A 15,675-nucleotide genomic window follows, 5' to 3' on the forward strand; every position below is an offset into this window, starting at 1 on the left:
TGCTAGTACAGGACACTGAGTCTTAGACGATGGAGACAGAGCACAAATCAGCTAGGACAAAAGCAAACCCAAGTAGCAAAAATATACAAAAACAAGAGGCAGGGAAATACACTGTGTCTGTTGCACCCTTTTGGAATCTATTTGCACCTCCAGCTCATTTATGTCCCTGAGGTACTCGCACAATAATCCAATGACTCGAGAGTTAAAAGCCTAGTGTCTCGATGGATTAAAATGTGTGTTTGGGAAGGGGCAGGCATGAGGGGGGGACACTCCCGTCACAGCAGGGACTATTCCTCGGTAGGACTTCCGTCTGAATTTTGCTATGTACCAAGTTATTTCATTTAGCCCTGTGGTAAGAATAGCATAGACACCCATTTAAGGTACTGAAAATAAACAGATCTCATTTCTGATACCTCCAAGAAAGTTCCACAAGATGGATACCCCTCCAAAAAAATAATTATAAAAAAAGATCAACTGTAAAGTTTGCTTACATTGAGCATAAATCTCACCTAATTCAGCAGAGGCAATAAGCTGTCACCAGCTCTAATCATATAAATCAGACTGAATATAATAGAATAATATCTAGTATTAGATTAGGAATAGTTATATACAGTGACAAACAGACAAGTTAAAGCAGCTTTTAAATAGCTGAACATGGGAATAACTAACTATTGCACAATGCCCTCTTAAAATCACTGCTAGGAATCAAAATGGTAAAAGATCTATAACGCTTCATAATTTATATGCAGTTTGGTTATTTGATTTCTTATACAGGCAGTTTAGTGTTGTAACTGGAAAAATAACATAATTAACAAGGTTTTGACTGCAGGATATTGTTCAGATTTAAATGCACTAAACAGTTAAAATAACAATTTACGTTTTATCTTGGAAAAAACCGGGGCAAATGTAGTGAATAATTCATAGGCAACACTGCTAATACTGTTCAAGGAAAACCTGGTACTGTTGACTAACACTGTACTCTAGTCTTACCACTATACACACTCGTGACTAATGTTTAGACAAAAAAGTGACTCATGATTAAAATTTCCTAAATAGTAAGATAAAATAAGACACTGTACGAACTTCAGTGAAAAAAACCAAAACAATGTTGAAAAGGCAAATTGGTGACAATTTTGAAACTGTGAAGGAAAAAAAGAATCTTGCTTTTGGTATCTGGTTTGCTTGTTTCTCCAGTTTGACCACTTCCTAGTTTTGAATTTCAAAAAGGTGCATCAAAACACTGATATATCTTTCTTCAAGCTAGAACTGTAAAAACAAGAGAAGTATATAAAATGTATGGTAGAACAAAAAGATTTCAAAAAAGGAATATCTGAATAAATGTGTGGATTATAATGCGTAGCATTAGTTAAATTTGTATCTCAAACTTCCATTGAATTCTCTACTTCATAAAGAAGTATTGTAATATACAGGCGAATATAATTGACAAACTTGCAAAGCCAAGAACAATGAGGGCTGCAAACTGTTCATCAGTAGGGATCATGCTCTTCATCTTCGGATCATCTATGCTTCCCATTTCTCCTGCAAGCATGACCTCATTTCGCTGAAGCATAAAGGCAACGGATGGGCTGAAAGGTCCACTAAGTTCCTGTGAGGTATCCAAGCACCGGCGGCAGACGCAGACGCGAAACCGATAGTCTGTGTTGACTTGAAGGCCTGAGATGTGGAATGTGGTCTCTTCTCCCTTGTACACCTTCAAAACAGAACGGCAAGCGCAGTCAAATACAAAGAGCAAAACAAACTCCTCCTCCTTTCATAGCATCAAACAATTTAGAAAAGTAATAACATTCAGTTCTGCAAGGATTTGGGCCAGAAAGTTCGGTCAAGTCTGAGTTTCTTGAGGAAACACTTCTGCAGCTCTCAAGGGAAGGAACTCATTAGGTCAATGAAGGTTTTGGAAAAATAGAGGCATGTGGAGGACTATGTAAGAGATGTCCAACCATGAGAGGTCTTGATACAGAACGATCAACAGAGTCAGTGGACATGGACAAGACTTCAGACAATCTATCAACCATAAGATGGACTTATATTTTGTGGGTGTGAGAAATACTACAAACATCTTTCTGGACTCTTAAAATGTGACTATATGCCTAAAACATGTCTAAGAGATAAGCACCATGTTTGGCTCCAAAAAGAAGAAAACCTGTTGGAAGACCTTCACTGTATAATCGTAAAATTGGTTACAAATATTATTTTAATGTACTTTCCCTCACATTGCTCTCAAGAGTCAGCGATCTTGCCAGAAATTACACTTTCAGAATTGTGGAAATAATAAAATATTATTAAGGTGTAAAAAACCTCCTCTTGGTTGCACTGTATTTGGTTCTTTAGCAATCCAAACCCATCACGTATTCATGTTAATGGAATGTAGGTACTGCATGAGTCAGAGAGCATGAATCACAATATGCGAAAGCAGCGAGAGAACTGAACATCTAAGAAACAGTTTTGTGACTTAAATGGAAAAAGACCCCTGGAAACATTTATGAACTCTGGAAACAAATAAGCAGTCAACAATTTATATAATGGAGGGTTGTTGAAACTGGTTTTTTATGAAAAGAAAAAACGTGTCACAAAGTGCCTGTGTCTGCTGGAAAAAAAACCACCCTGAACTTCAGAGACTTCTTCCTCTGCTCATTCAGCCAGTTTCCTTCTCCTCGCTGCAGGAGCAGAAGGCTGGGAGCATCTCTGCCCTCCTGGAGGTAAGAACTCAGAGAAGGGTAACAGGACAGAAATTAAACCTGAGCCAATGGAGGCCTTCCTGTGCTTTGCTCTGGAGTAAGAAATACAGGAGGAAAAAGAAGTCAAATGATGGTGACTGAGTTTCCAAGCTAAGTAGAACTTCTCTAACTGGCTCATATTTCTTGGCCCCAAGGCATAAATCAAGAAGCAATCTTTAAACAAAATTATGTTACCTTCCTCAAGTATGCTCAACATACACACAGTGAACATTCTGTTCACTGTAGCTCAACTGACAGGAATCCAACAAATTCATATTGTAAATCTCTGCGATTAACCACAGCTATGCCCTGCTGCCTTTCTTTTTGTCTTCTCAACGCCAAGGAGAAGTGAGTCATTAAGGTACACCAATACCATAATGGCAGGGAAAACAAAACTGCAAGTGCTGTAGCGGTCCATAGAAATAATATGGAAGTTGAAATATCTGTTTGCAAAGTGTAGCTCATCCTGAGAACGTCTCTGCTACTGTATTTTCCAATGGCAATTCCATTTCTAATACCCTCCTGCTGTGGGCAACTGTCCTCCACCAACTCCATCATCAATGCTACATCCCTCTATGGCTAATACTTTGTTTACTCCTAAATATAAATGATCATGCAAAGAAAAGTTGCGTGCATTTGGCACATAAATGTAGGTTCAGTGAGTAATTAAAAAAGGATTCTTCTTAAAAAAGGATTCTTCTACTTTGAGGACTTACCTAATTCCCATTTCTTTAGACTCTGCGACATGAAACCCAAAGCATCTATCCTTACAAAACAACTGTAAGCAGAGTATGTTTTCTGGTGCTGTTGTAATTATTAATTTAATTGCAAAATGTTCAATCTGAGGGGCTCTACATGCATTTGCTGTAAATGAACCTTTGCAACCACTTCTAAAACAAATACAGTAAAATCCAAATAATGACATATAATCTAAGCTTCATAAATTACATTTAACAGATAGTAGGGATAGGATATATGCAACCCACCTTTGCATTGAAAAAAATCTGTCCAGGTAATTGTTTCCTTACTCATTTCATTCTGTCAGGATGGTGAATACCAGTGTAACTGGAGGCTAAGTTTGGCTAAATCAAAGACCTGTGTCTTCTTTACAATCTAACAAATATAGATTACCAAGTTCACTCAAGCCAGCCAGTCAACTGCACTTCTTAGAAAAAGGCCAGACAGTCAAGTGAAAGAAGAGTACAGTCTTTAAAGAAAGCTGGAAAAATAGTTGAAAGTACACTGAATACATGAATATTCCCTAATGATAAAGACAAAGCATTTCCTCCACTAGAGCTAGGAAGGTGGTGGAAACTGGCCTACTTTCAGCGGTTTGATGAGTATTTAGCATCAGTGGACCTGTGTCCTTTCTCAGTAACAGGTAAAAAAAATATTATGCTTTGCTGTCATTCACTTCTGACAGTAGCTTCTGTATTCTCCATAGCCAGCTGCAGGGAGCGTCTTGGAGACACGATTGGCTTCAGCTCAACTCTGTCTGCAGGAGCATCTGTAGGACCCGGCTAAGCCAACGCAGGATGCCCTCAGCACAAATATATGTTTGGTTTTGAACAGTTACACTCTGTGAATGGACTTCACATCCACAAAAGATAAAAAAAAATTGACAATTATGTATATGGTCTTTAAATTCGCTAAACAAACAGGAAACCAAATATGACTGCATAAAGCAGCATTTTTTTTACATGTAGCACATCATGCTTTGGTGGCTAACAGAAAGTGAAGTGGCTATCTCATCTATCACTTTCAGTTCCTAAAAACAGCTTTTCTGTTTAGGTATCTGAAAACACAATAAAAACATGACGAGCTTTTTGCCTGGCTCCCTCAATGAAAATATCATCACAAGTAATAAGCCGCTGCTGAAGCCTCTTATGGCATTTGATCCTATTGATCAAGCCAGACAGCTCAGAGAATTCCTGTAGGCAAGTATTTCTCAATTTCACCAATGTCATTAAATAATTCCAACCCCCCTCCATCTTTTCAAAATAGTAAAAATGACAGCCACAATTGCCTTATAAGCAACACACCAGAAAATGTAAGATAACCTTACCTGGTTGTTGCACCCCATTGCAATGACCAGTGTATTTAATAATTAATAAAAGTCCATTTTGCATGGTGATAAGATGATCAAGAATCAGAGGGAGGCTTAAATGTATTTAGAAAGCATGCTCACTTGAAAGGTTTAATTTCTTCTAAGTCATCTGACAGATTTCTCTTTAAGAAACTGGCTTATTATTTTATCCAAACTCGAAATCAGCTTCCCTTGCTCCACTGCTGAGATGCTCATAAACCCTTAAGAGTTGTGTGCGCAGCCTTGCCTCCTAAACAAAGCAAACAAGAGCCTCTCAGATCACCTTCAACAAGGTGGGCTGCACTGATCTAATGAAAAGAAATTATTTTGCTTTGTCTCATGACACAAAATTGGCAACAGAAGGAAGAGAAAATACTCAATGCAAGCAATAATAATAAACATTATAATAATAAATTTATAATAATAAATGCCAATATGCACTGTACAGCCATGTATTTTGGCATGTAACCAGTCCAAGTGCCTTTGACTTGCTATTTAAACTAGAGAAGGAAAACCAATTTTTTGCTGATTAGAGCTTTACACAAATTACCAGTGCATTGAATGTGTTTCAGAGATTGTGTGTCTACAGAGTCTGAAACAAAGAAAAAACAATAATAAAAACTAGAGCTTGGTAAGCGTGACGGGATTCTCCAAGGCATCCACCCCTCAATGCAGACCCGAGCATCCTTCCCACTGCATTTTGGGGGGGAGGGGGTTTACGCATCCCGTGTATCCTACCCATACCTCGTCTTCTTTTGGAAAGCATTTGGGGACAGTTTTCGCCCAGAAGAGGTGTGGCAGAAGCTGATGAAACACCATTGTTGCGTTTTGAAAAGTCAAACACAATCGTCATTAACAAGTTCTAAATCAGTTTTCACGATGATAGGATCTTCCTTTTCCAAGCTTTAATTTGGATGAAAAGACTAAAATCTACTATGAAAAGCATACAGCGTTCTTGTCAATAAAACACCATCACACCAGGTCAAACTGCATAACACAGTGCGAATGCTAAGCCAGTATCCCAAAAGGCATACTGACGTCTTCCCGGTATGTTTGTCAGAACAACAATATCTTTGTAAAATTTCCTGGAGGAGAAACATAGACATATATCAAACATTCTCCCACTCCCTACACACACACAAAAAAAAGACTGACGTGCATCATCATCTTCATTTCTACTGCACAGTAACTTCTGCAGACTGTGATGTTTCATAAATGCTTTACACTTTAATTGGTTTGTTCTGCTCCAGGAGATACCTGCATATGAACTTACACTCATAAGCTTTTACTCATTTAAACACTGAAAGCAAGAGTTAGGGCTTTAAGACAAAAGTAGGAAACTGGTTTTGGTCACCTATCAGCTGTATTCATCTGAAGTAAATCAGCTGGGAGCAGACTGGGAGACGTGGCTCCATGGATTTGTAACGTGTCTTCCCAGTTAAAACCGTTCAAGACCTTGCCTTAAATACGTGCCTTAAATACTCGCCTTTAAACTGCTGCAAATAAAGCCATCTATTGACAGGATTACAGACTTGTAACAGAACAGCTTTATATGTTAATTAGTTGAAAAGGTTCAATTTTAAGGTAATTTTAAAAGTGGATTTTTATTTTATGAAACTCATCTCATCTGCATTTGGGCTGGTGTAAAACATGTCACAGAATGGAGACAACTGTGACCTGGGGGGTGACTGGAGGTGAAAGCATCTGAGAATGAGCAACCCTACACATGCTATGAAGACCTGCATAGCCCATAAATAGCTTGAAACAATTCTTTGTTGTATCTATTTCCATGCCAATGGGACATAAAAAATTATTTCATGCAGCTGAGTTTCTCCTTATCCAGCTATATTATCCCCAAGTCTTGCACAATGTACGGGTGAATGCTATAGAAACTCCAGTCACTTAAGACACAGTTCTTTCTCATGGGTGTGTATTTAATAGCCTGAAAAATCTACAATATTTTTCATTTGTGCAACGCTTCAAAACAATTTGCAAAACTTTTCTAACAGAATATGAGGTACATGTGCAAAATATGTGTCACTTGCAGGGAACAAAACAGATTTAAAAGTAAATTTAGGACTTGCACTTAAAGCGCAATTAACATATCACTGAAATTCCTTTTCAGCAAAGAGCAGCACATGATCACACGCATGCCACAGCAAAGGTAAAGTGAAATGCATTAGTCAGAAAAATCACTGAATGACATTTATGTATTTTCCGTCCTATTCACACAACTAAGAGCAGGCGTACGCAGCTACTGCAGCCCAGCTAATGCACCATCAGTGATGTGCACCAGCGCTGAGACAACACCCACATTTGTGATGAAGGGAAACAATTTTGATGGGTGGAACTGATTTCTAAGACTGTGAAACAGCAGAACTCTCCCTCTTTACCATGGCTGGTTATCAGCGAACTAAGTCACAGTGCCAGCTTTGAGCATCCCACTCGGGAGCTTCTTCTAGTTAGTGACTAGTGGAAGCTCAAGCAGAACACCCCTCAGTAGAGTCGTGCTTCACGAGAAAGGAAAAACTTCAGTATCAGGCCCTGAAGAGGTACTTTTTATTTCCTTTATATATATTATATATATTTATATTTATATATCTATTTATATTATACATTTATATTAATATATTTTATTTCCTTTTCCATACCACAATTTCTTGACTGCGAAGATTAAGCCAGCACCTAACTTAAAAGACATGAACCCACGCCCAATTCTCCCAAAGGACATCCAGAACTTGATTTTAAGCCCTAAGCTATGCTTACTAAAGCTGTACACGGAGGTTATATATCAAGGCTATTTCGTAAATCAGGCAACAGCAAAATGGGTCCATTTATCCACTTACCACTGACATTATGAGGCCAACAGAGTACACGGAGGTTTTATTACCTATACCAGCACCAAAAATGTTTCCTGACAAAAACAATTGTCAGGTTTCTGAATCTTTAGTGCCCACAGGAATTGTCTTGCATTTATTTATGTTATTTTTGACAATTTGCAGCAACACTCAAAAATAGATGGAAGAGGAGCAAAGACAGTTGCAAAGTACTACCTCATTCACATTTTTAAGAATTCAATTTAAGGTTTAACATATCTCATTCCCTAATTTGGACTTATTTCGAATCTGTATGACAATGAAAGAAAGGACAGGGAGAAAACAGGGCACAAGATGAAGTGCACTGTAAATCACACAGAGGTGTAACACATGAAATAAAAGATCTAGCCGTGAACGAGTTGTTCTGTTTCAGGTGCTCTGGGGAAATGCCCACTTGTGATTTCTAATCCTTATAGACAAGGAAAGTGAATAACATATGGCTGATCCTTCTTTCTTTCCACAGTGCAAGAACAGACACAGTTTTTCGTGGGGCAGCTGATATACAGCAGTTACACATCCACACATCAAAACCTTAGACAGGAATGGGATGGCTGAACAAACCAATTAAAAGTTGTGTAATTGACTGAAATCCTTGATGGAGGGTCTTGAAATTGGCTTAGAGAATGAGGAAGATAACCCACCTACTTTATCTTTAATCTTCAGACCACGGTTAGCACCAGCCAATTTGGAAGAAAGCATGGGTGGACAGAATTGTAGCTTTTCAAAGGTTAGTTCGGTTAGAATCAGTGATTAACTGTGGACAGAGCGCAATTCACTCCAATAAGATAATGATGTTCCATATACTCCCTCTGGGGAGAAAACAGCCTGTTACAGCCCTTAATTTTGACTCAACCTTTACCAAAGTTCATGACACATCCCAATAGAGTGTAATTCAATACAGTAGAAAGAATCAGCACAGTGAATGTTCAAAAACATTTCCATTATATCACCAATTTAGCAATATTAAAATGAGACCATCTTCCTACCTGCTTGTATTCAGATTCTCTTCCAACCAGTACCTGCAGAACGTAACCAACAGGATCTCCCTTCATGGGTGGGACCATTTCCCAGGTAATTTCACAGGCGTTTCCCCCCAACTGTGTCACTCGAGGGGCTACGATAAAAATCAGATGTGTTCATATTTAATATAAAGACCACATTGAAATCTTGTTAATTTTACGCACACTGTAGTATATAGAACATTTTTAAAAGAGAACTTCAGGACATCACAGGGGTTGGCAGCTCATAATCTGTACTGTATTTACCTGGCCAAAAATCAAACTGCTATCACCACTGGATGAAAGAAGTAAAACTGGGGCTGGATTTTTAGGTCACTCAGAAGTCACATTCATTTCAGAACAGTCTTGCCTGATTGCATGAATTACTCTGGCTTTAATAAAAGCAGCAATTTCATTAAGTTCTGAGCAAACACCTGTGCCAGTGGAGACACCTACATATTCCTCCCATGCTACACGTCATTGAAAGAGGGGAATATCATCAAACATTTCATTCTGGAAAAATGGGAGAAAAAAAAAATGCATGAAGGGAAGCTAAATAACCTTCTGTATGAGAGATTAAGTCCAGCCTAGGAAGCAAAAGTACAAGCATAATCATATCTAAGTCTAATATTCAGCTGATTAGACTAGATATTTCTAGCTAGGCTTAGACTAGTGCTTTCACTAGAACACTAGAGAAATTCAATTTGTCAGCTGTCACAATGCTGCTGTCCTTGGGAGAGGCTCTCTCACCAGCTGAAAGCCAAAAGATGCTGTACTATGCCCAACGGCAAGCTTGCAGGTCAGTCGAGCAGCGTACTAACAGCAGCAGCATGTTTGTACATACAACTAAGCATCTGCCACTGGAAGGCATCAAAACAACTGCGACAGCATCCAGGGTCCACCAGCCTCTTGATCAGGCAGAGCAAGCAAGCACGTGACCAAAAAATGAAACTGGGAAAAAAAACAGTGCTAAAGACTTTACCAAGTGGTTAACATGTGCACGTGCACAGACATGAGCTCGTTAAAGGCAATATAGAATCCCAACCCTACGAAAACAGACAACAGGAGAGTCTATCAAAGAAACGCGTGCTGCTGCTGCTGCTGCATACATTACGTGAATTTTAGACTAATTCGTTACCACCCAAGAGGAACACATGAATCATAAGCAGACCCAAACGTAATCAATATCCATTTGCTTCTCTCTGCACATCTGCCAGTGCTGAGAGATGGATAATAGATGCTTTCATCTCAGATGACAACAACATTCTCAATTACTTTCCCTCCTCCTTCCATCCCTCACCCTGATACATCTAGATTTTTGTCTGACACTTGCAAAACACTGCCATTAACAAAAATACTATTTTAGGGTTGGTGTCACTAAGTGAGCAACTAGGATATGTTACAGGAGAATAAACATGGGCTTCTGATACATGAAAAATCGTACCAAGTTTATCACCTACATTCCTTTGTATTGCTCCAAACACAGAAGGGAATCAACACTATCATTTCGCTTCAACAGGTCGCTCTTCCCTAGAGCACTACCTCCCTCCCCACAGCAGTGTTCGCTAGGGCAGGTTTTGCTGTACCATTTTCTCTGTGACAGCCAGTATTTTGTCATGTACCTGTGGTCCCACACACGACCTGGTATTTGCACCATATCTTAACTGCTTGATATTCAGTCCAGAGCATGAGTCATACTTAACAGGAACAACACAGGCCCGCAGGGAGTTCAAAACAAAAACCTAGGTGAGATCTGAATTTAATAAAATACATTTCTATCCAACAAAATGAACATGTGACTACGGCGCACACCAGCATCCCTTTGCTAGTTTTATCCACTTAGTGCAGCTAAGAGAAGCAATGGCAAAACTGACCCAGCATCCACAAGCGGGACCCAGCATCCACAAGCGGGACCCAGCATCCGCACTCCAACAACTCGCTGATGCTGAAGCTGCGAAGCCCACCCTGCCTGCTGCTGTCACCTGCGCCAGCCTGGTTCACCTAGCACGAGCTCCCTTTGCTTTGCTGGGTAGCATATCCTGCATCAGGATAATTCACTGGTGGGTAAGTATATGTACCCTTGAGCTTTACGCCAAACACACATAGATATCTTCTTCCAGAAGCAGCACTGAAGCAAATGCCCAAACCCAAGGGATATCCAAATCCAGGTAGAAATGAAGGTGGGATTCTCGCATACATGGGTTTTAGCATAGTGAAGCCAATCTCCCGATGTTCTCTGTGTGCTCGAGACTGCTGTTCTCCCTGGGGGTGGTTCAGAGCAGCTAACATAGGGGCCAGGGAAGTGACACCCCAGCAGTGTTTTCCCCTCTCTAAATCTCTGAGCATGAATAGCGGCAAAAATTCCCAAAGCCAGATTTTAAATACAGCAGAGCAAATGAAACCTCTCTGCCAGCCTAACAGCTGCTGTTTCTCACAGTCGATGGTTCTGCTTGACAAAGAGGTTTTAGGCACACAGGAAAAAAAGGTGCACCTGATTTCAGCTCAGTTTGTCTGACAGCTGACACAGCGAATCCTCTGCCTTCAGAATAATTCTCCTGGGAAGGAACAAAATTACTAAGGGCAAAATTTACACAGAGTAAAAGATGTTTCATCACAAACCTTCATTTAATTAGGCCTTTTGTTCTTCTAGTGGAACACACGCTAAGTGAGATAAAGAATCTAATGCTTTATGTATGTGAAACATCATTACTAATTTTATAAATTAAATGATAAATAAACTCTGAAGTGCTGCACTGAACGTGATGTTTAGTTGTTACACAACTAAAAACCACATTAAACTTTACCAGTGCCTAAGCTGGTATGTACACATATATACCACAGCTGTTACATCCCTTACAGAAGTGCTGCAGTAATCGAGGGGAATCCCTCGGTAAACATTATTGTTAGCAGCAGCTTTTTAATAGTCTATGTATAACAACAGTGGTTGGTATAACATTTATATTGTTTATATGTATTTTTCTGGTGATAGTTTAGCTTCCCATCACAATGTAACTTCACAATTCACAGAAATACACAGGCAGCACAAACTGATTTTTCACGTGTTATTGCATACTTATGCTAACCCTTACGAACTCACTGTGTACTTATCAATTACTTAAATAATTACATGTTACTTATGCATACATAAAAAAATCTATTACATACCTTTAATTGCAGGTGGGACTGATTTAGTTGTGCAGAAGGTACATATTTCTGAGAAAGGTCCCTCCCCAGCATCATTGACTGCCTGTATTCTGAACGAGTAACAAGTGGATTCTGTCAGCCTTTGTATCTTGTATGTATGACTTGGTCCCCTATAAATTGGAATAAACCTGGAAACAGTGAAAATGAGAACATGTAATTACACTGGAGCAGCACTGACATTTCTGGCTGTTACCCATCTGGGTGCAAGGTAACCATATTGTGGAAATCTGCAGAACATGCTTTGCAGAGCTGTTAAAGGCAAGTATAAAAAATGGCATGTTACTAACACACTGACAGTGATTAGCAGCTTAGGGAAAGCAGAAGTTCATTGTCCCTTTTGCAACTAAAACCTACCTTGCAAAATGATTATGTGGATTGTCAGGAAAAACATCTGTCAATGCATTTCTACTACCTAGTAATTAAAAGGGATTCAGCCCGTGTTCTGCTACGACACACCGAGTGCACTGCTGGTTTAGAATTACATTTAAAACAAGATCAATACTTTGAATCCTTTATTGCTTGATTTGGACTTTATTCGCACATTAAGACCCAAAGACCACATCTTACATTCATTGGTGTACTTAAGTCAGAGTAACTCTGTTTAAACCAGAACATACAGATTGCATAATGTGCATAAAATATCACACAGCTCTCAGTTTTGAAGAGTTTACAGACTAAAGAAAGCCTAACAGCAGAGACAGAAACAGATTCAGAGAGAATACATGGTTCTCTACGAGTGCAAAGACACATGAGAAGCATGATTACAGTGAGGGGGATATGGAGGATGGAGAAGGATGCCAGCTCAGGAGTTCTGGGGGCACCCATATTGACAGCTCTGCTCCAGAGCCGGCTGAAAAGAAGAAAATGAAACGACGTGACACTAAGGAAGTGACTTCCAAAATAGTTCCATTGACAAGGCCAAACACCAGCACACACAAACTTGTCCAACAATGTGATGTAGAATAAAATCAATGTCACTTAATTAAAAAAAAAAAGGGAAATAAAAAAGTACAGGTTGCTAGAGAGAAGCTGATTTCTACTTTCAATTGCTTTGCTCAGATAAATGCTTTTCAGTAGTAGTCATATGTCAGCCAGCAACTTCTAACTGAGATCCTGACCCCCCAGTGCTGAGCAGACTGGGGATGAGGGTAAATAAAGAGGAAGCACGCAGCATCCTGCATCAACCTGCTCAGCCTCCACTGGGGAATGAGGTTTTACTTGAAATAGTCCCGAATACGGAGAACACAAAGTTCACCGTGTAGGATCACACGGCTGTTTTGATGATTCAGTACACTTATTCAAATATCTTAACCACTTCAGCAGGTTTTAAATCACCAGGAAGCCAACAAAGAGATTTGTTTTTGACCTCCCTATCTAGCTGCTTGCTTTACCCTGGATAATAAGTCCTTTGGCTTTGCATATGAGACACACAGTATAATGCATTTGAGGATATCAAAGAAACTGGGTCTGCCATTAGCTCTCAGGGACAGAAATCAATTCATATTATATTATGATTGAAATCCACAGAAGTACAAACAGAGAGATCAAGAATCATCTGTAATAAAAAGAAATGTTCAGGTAATTTAAATTGCTGGAAATGTACTCTGAGGACTAATGTGACTTATTACCCCCACCAAGTTTTAGTGAGCCCCTCACCTTGATTGGAAATCAAAGATCTATGCCTGCAAGTTTTTAAGAGGAGATTTTAGAGCCAATTTCCAAAGAAGTAATTTTTTTTTTCAACCTTACATTTACACAGTTATAAGGACTGCCGGCTATCCCACATTTCTGAGGCTCACATAAGCATCTACAGCATGTCTCAAAAGACTGTCACAGACCTGTTCTCACAGAATAGAATTTCTTAGGATGCACTGTGTGATGAACAAAGCACACGTATTTAGGACGGCATTCAGACTGAAGAGACAAGACTTCTGTCTCGCTCTCCCTCTTCACTTCCCATAGCTCAATCAGGCAGCTGGCTCAGAAACCACTGCAGCACTCAGAGAAGCGCACAGACTTGTCTCTGACCCTCATCCAAGGGCAACAGATAGCAAAAAGATGCAATGCAGTATTTTATACTAACGACCCCTTTGTAATCATCCGTGGAGCTAGGTAAGGAAGGCAGGATAAATGTACCTTACCAGCTAACAGACAAGCACACCCATCCCCCAGTTTGGGCTTACGGTACTCTTGCTAGACATATTTACATGGTAAATAGCAAAGAATTAGTTCTCAAATTACACTTTCACCTTTTGAATATGACTAAGGTTTCATAACACTGAAAAAGTGATCTGGCAAAAAAAACCACTTGAGCTCCTCCTGTCATTTGGGAACTGGACTAATCCTCCCATCTGATTTCCATCTCCACCCCCTTTTTCTTCTCCATCTCTATCTTAAAAATAATCTGTAATGAAAGCAAAAACCATGATGGAAAAGCTTGCATCCATGTTCAATACACAAGACTGTAATGGAGGCACACTTAAATTTCTGAGATTCAACCATCTTTGAAGAAAGAGGGCTTCCAATTTTGGAAGAAGAAAGGCTGAAGTCAATCAAATTCAACTGCTGTTAGCTTTACTATGACAATAATGCTTTGTGATTGGGTTTGAAGGTGCAGATCATGACGTAGGAAACACAATGAAGATGAAACACTTGAACTCCAAAATACCAATGATTTTTTGATAATAATATAGTATTTTCCTCATGTCTAAAGTAAGTACTTCATGCTCCTCTAGAATTATTTATGTTATATATAGAAATAGTGCAGTTATTTGATGTAGATAGCTATAGACTTGGAGCAATATGTTCTATGATGTTTTTTCAGTTTCCCAGGCTTTCTGCTGAAGGACTGCAACGAACTTGAAGTTGAATCAGTCAGTATGATTGCACATTGCTACTGTGATGTCTGCCTACACTAAAAATTGTCTAAAGATAATTTGTTCATATTATTACAAGTTCATTTTTTAAATATAAACATTTAGATTTAAATCTATATCTAACATTAAAAGCATGTTTAAATGTGAGCTCTATACCTTTGCCTTCTTGGCAAGCCGGACATTGTTCACTGTGCTTTATCCAGGCCCTGTTTCATATTTTTTTTAAGAACAAGCCAGCTTCGAGCTTGTTTGCAAAGACTTAATCTCTCATGGATTCAAAAGGTGACTTAATGTGTGTATGGAAAAGCTCCCATATTCTCTATCTCCCTCTCACCTTCTTCCAGCCCCTACTCAGTTCTCTGTCCGAACATGGACAATGAGCTTTCCTTCTCTGATGCTGTGGGATGCCATAAGCACGGTCATTAACAAGGCACAGCCATCAAAAATCCTTCTGGCTTTTCAGGGCAAAGCTGAACTCCACTGGGAGGGTGGATTTTTTCCTACATTCCACTTCACTCATCTAACAGAGCTTTACATCACTCATAAATTGAACGTGAGCAAACACAAGTCCCAGCCTCCACAGGACAGCAACACAACTTGTACACCAGGCCATGGGAGAGGAGCCCAGTGCTTGGCTCAGGAGAACCTCCTCCATCCCTCCGCCCCACATGGCCAGGCTGGAGCTGAGGGATGGACACATGCCTGACCATGACCAAAATTCAGTAGCTTGACAAACCGCCACTTCTTGTCCCTTCATTCAAAACAGATACGCTTTTAGCCGCAATGTTGAAAAAGTTAGCTTAAATGTTAGTGAAATCATGCCCAAACATTAACATGCTGATGTTTGTGGCAAAAGTCCCTTAGGAGGAGTGGCAGGCACAACCGCCCCCCCCACCCCCA

The 15,675-nt window shown here is 39.6% G+C and overlaps 1 protein-coding gene across 1 annotated transcript in view; it reads right to left on the bottom strand.

Annotated features, from left to right (window-relative positions):
• Nucleotides 1-216: 216 nt before the first annotated feature.
• The window catches only part of FNDC3B (fibronectin type III domain containing 3B), a 160,040-nt gene continuing 144,581 nt past the window's right edge, over nucleotides 217-15,675 (bottom strand). The window contains exons 23-25 of the mRNA XM_010079500.1: nucleotides 11,861-12,027; nucleotides 8,684-8,811; nucleotides 217-1,711 (exon numbers count right to left, since the gene is read on the bottom strand). Coding sequence (XP_010077802.1) covers nucleotides 1,400-1,711; nucleotides 8,684-8,811; nucleotides 11,861-12,027 — 607 coding nt within the window. The 3' untranslated portion in view covers nucleotides 217-1,399. The remainder of the gene's footprint in view (nucleotides 1,712-8,683; nucleotides 8,812-11,860; nucleotides 12,028-15,675) is intronic.

Source organism: Pterocles gutturalis, unplaced genomic scaffold (assembly GCF_000699245.1).
Source record: "Pterocles gutturalis isolate BGI_N339 unplaced genomic scaffold, ASM69924v1 scaffold8064, whole genome shotgun sequence".
NCBI classification, from domain to species: domain Eukaryota; kingdom Metazoa; phylum Chordata; class Aves; order Pterocliformes; family Pteroclidae; genus Pterocles; species Pterocles gutturalis.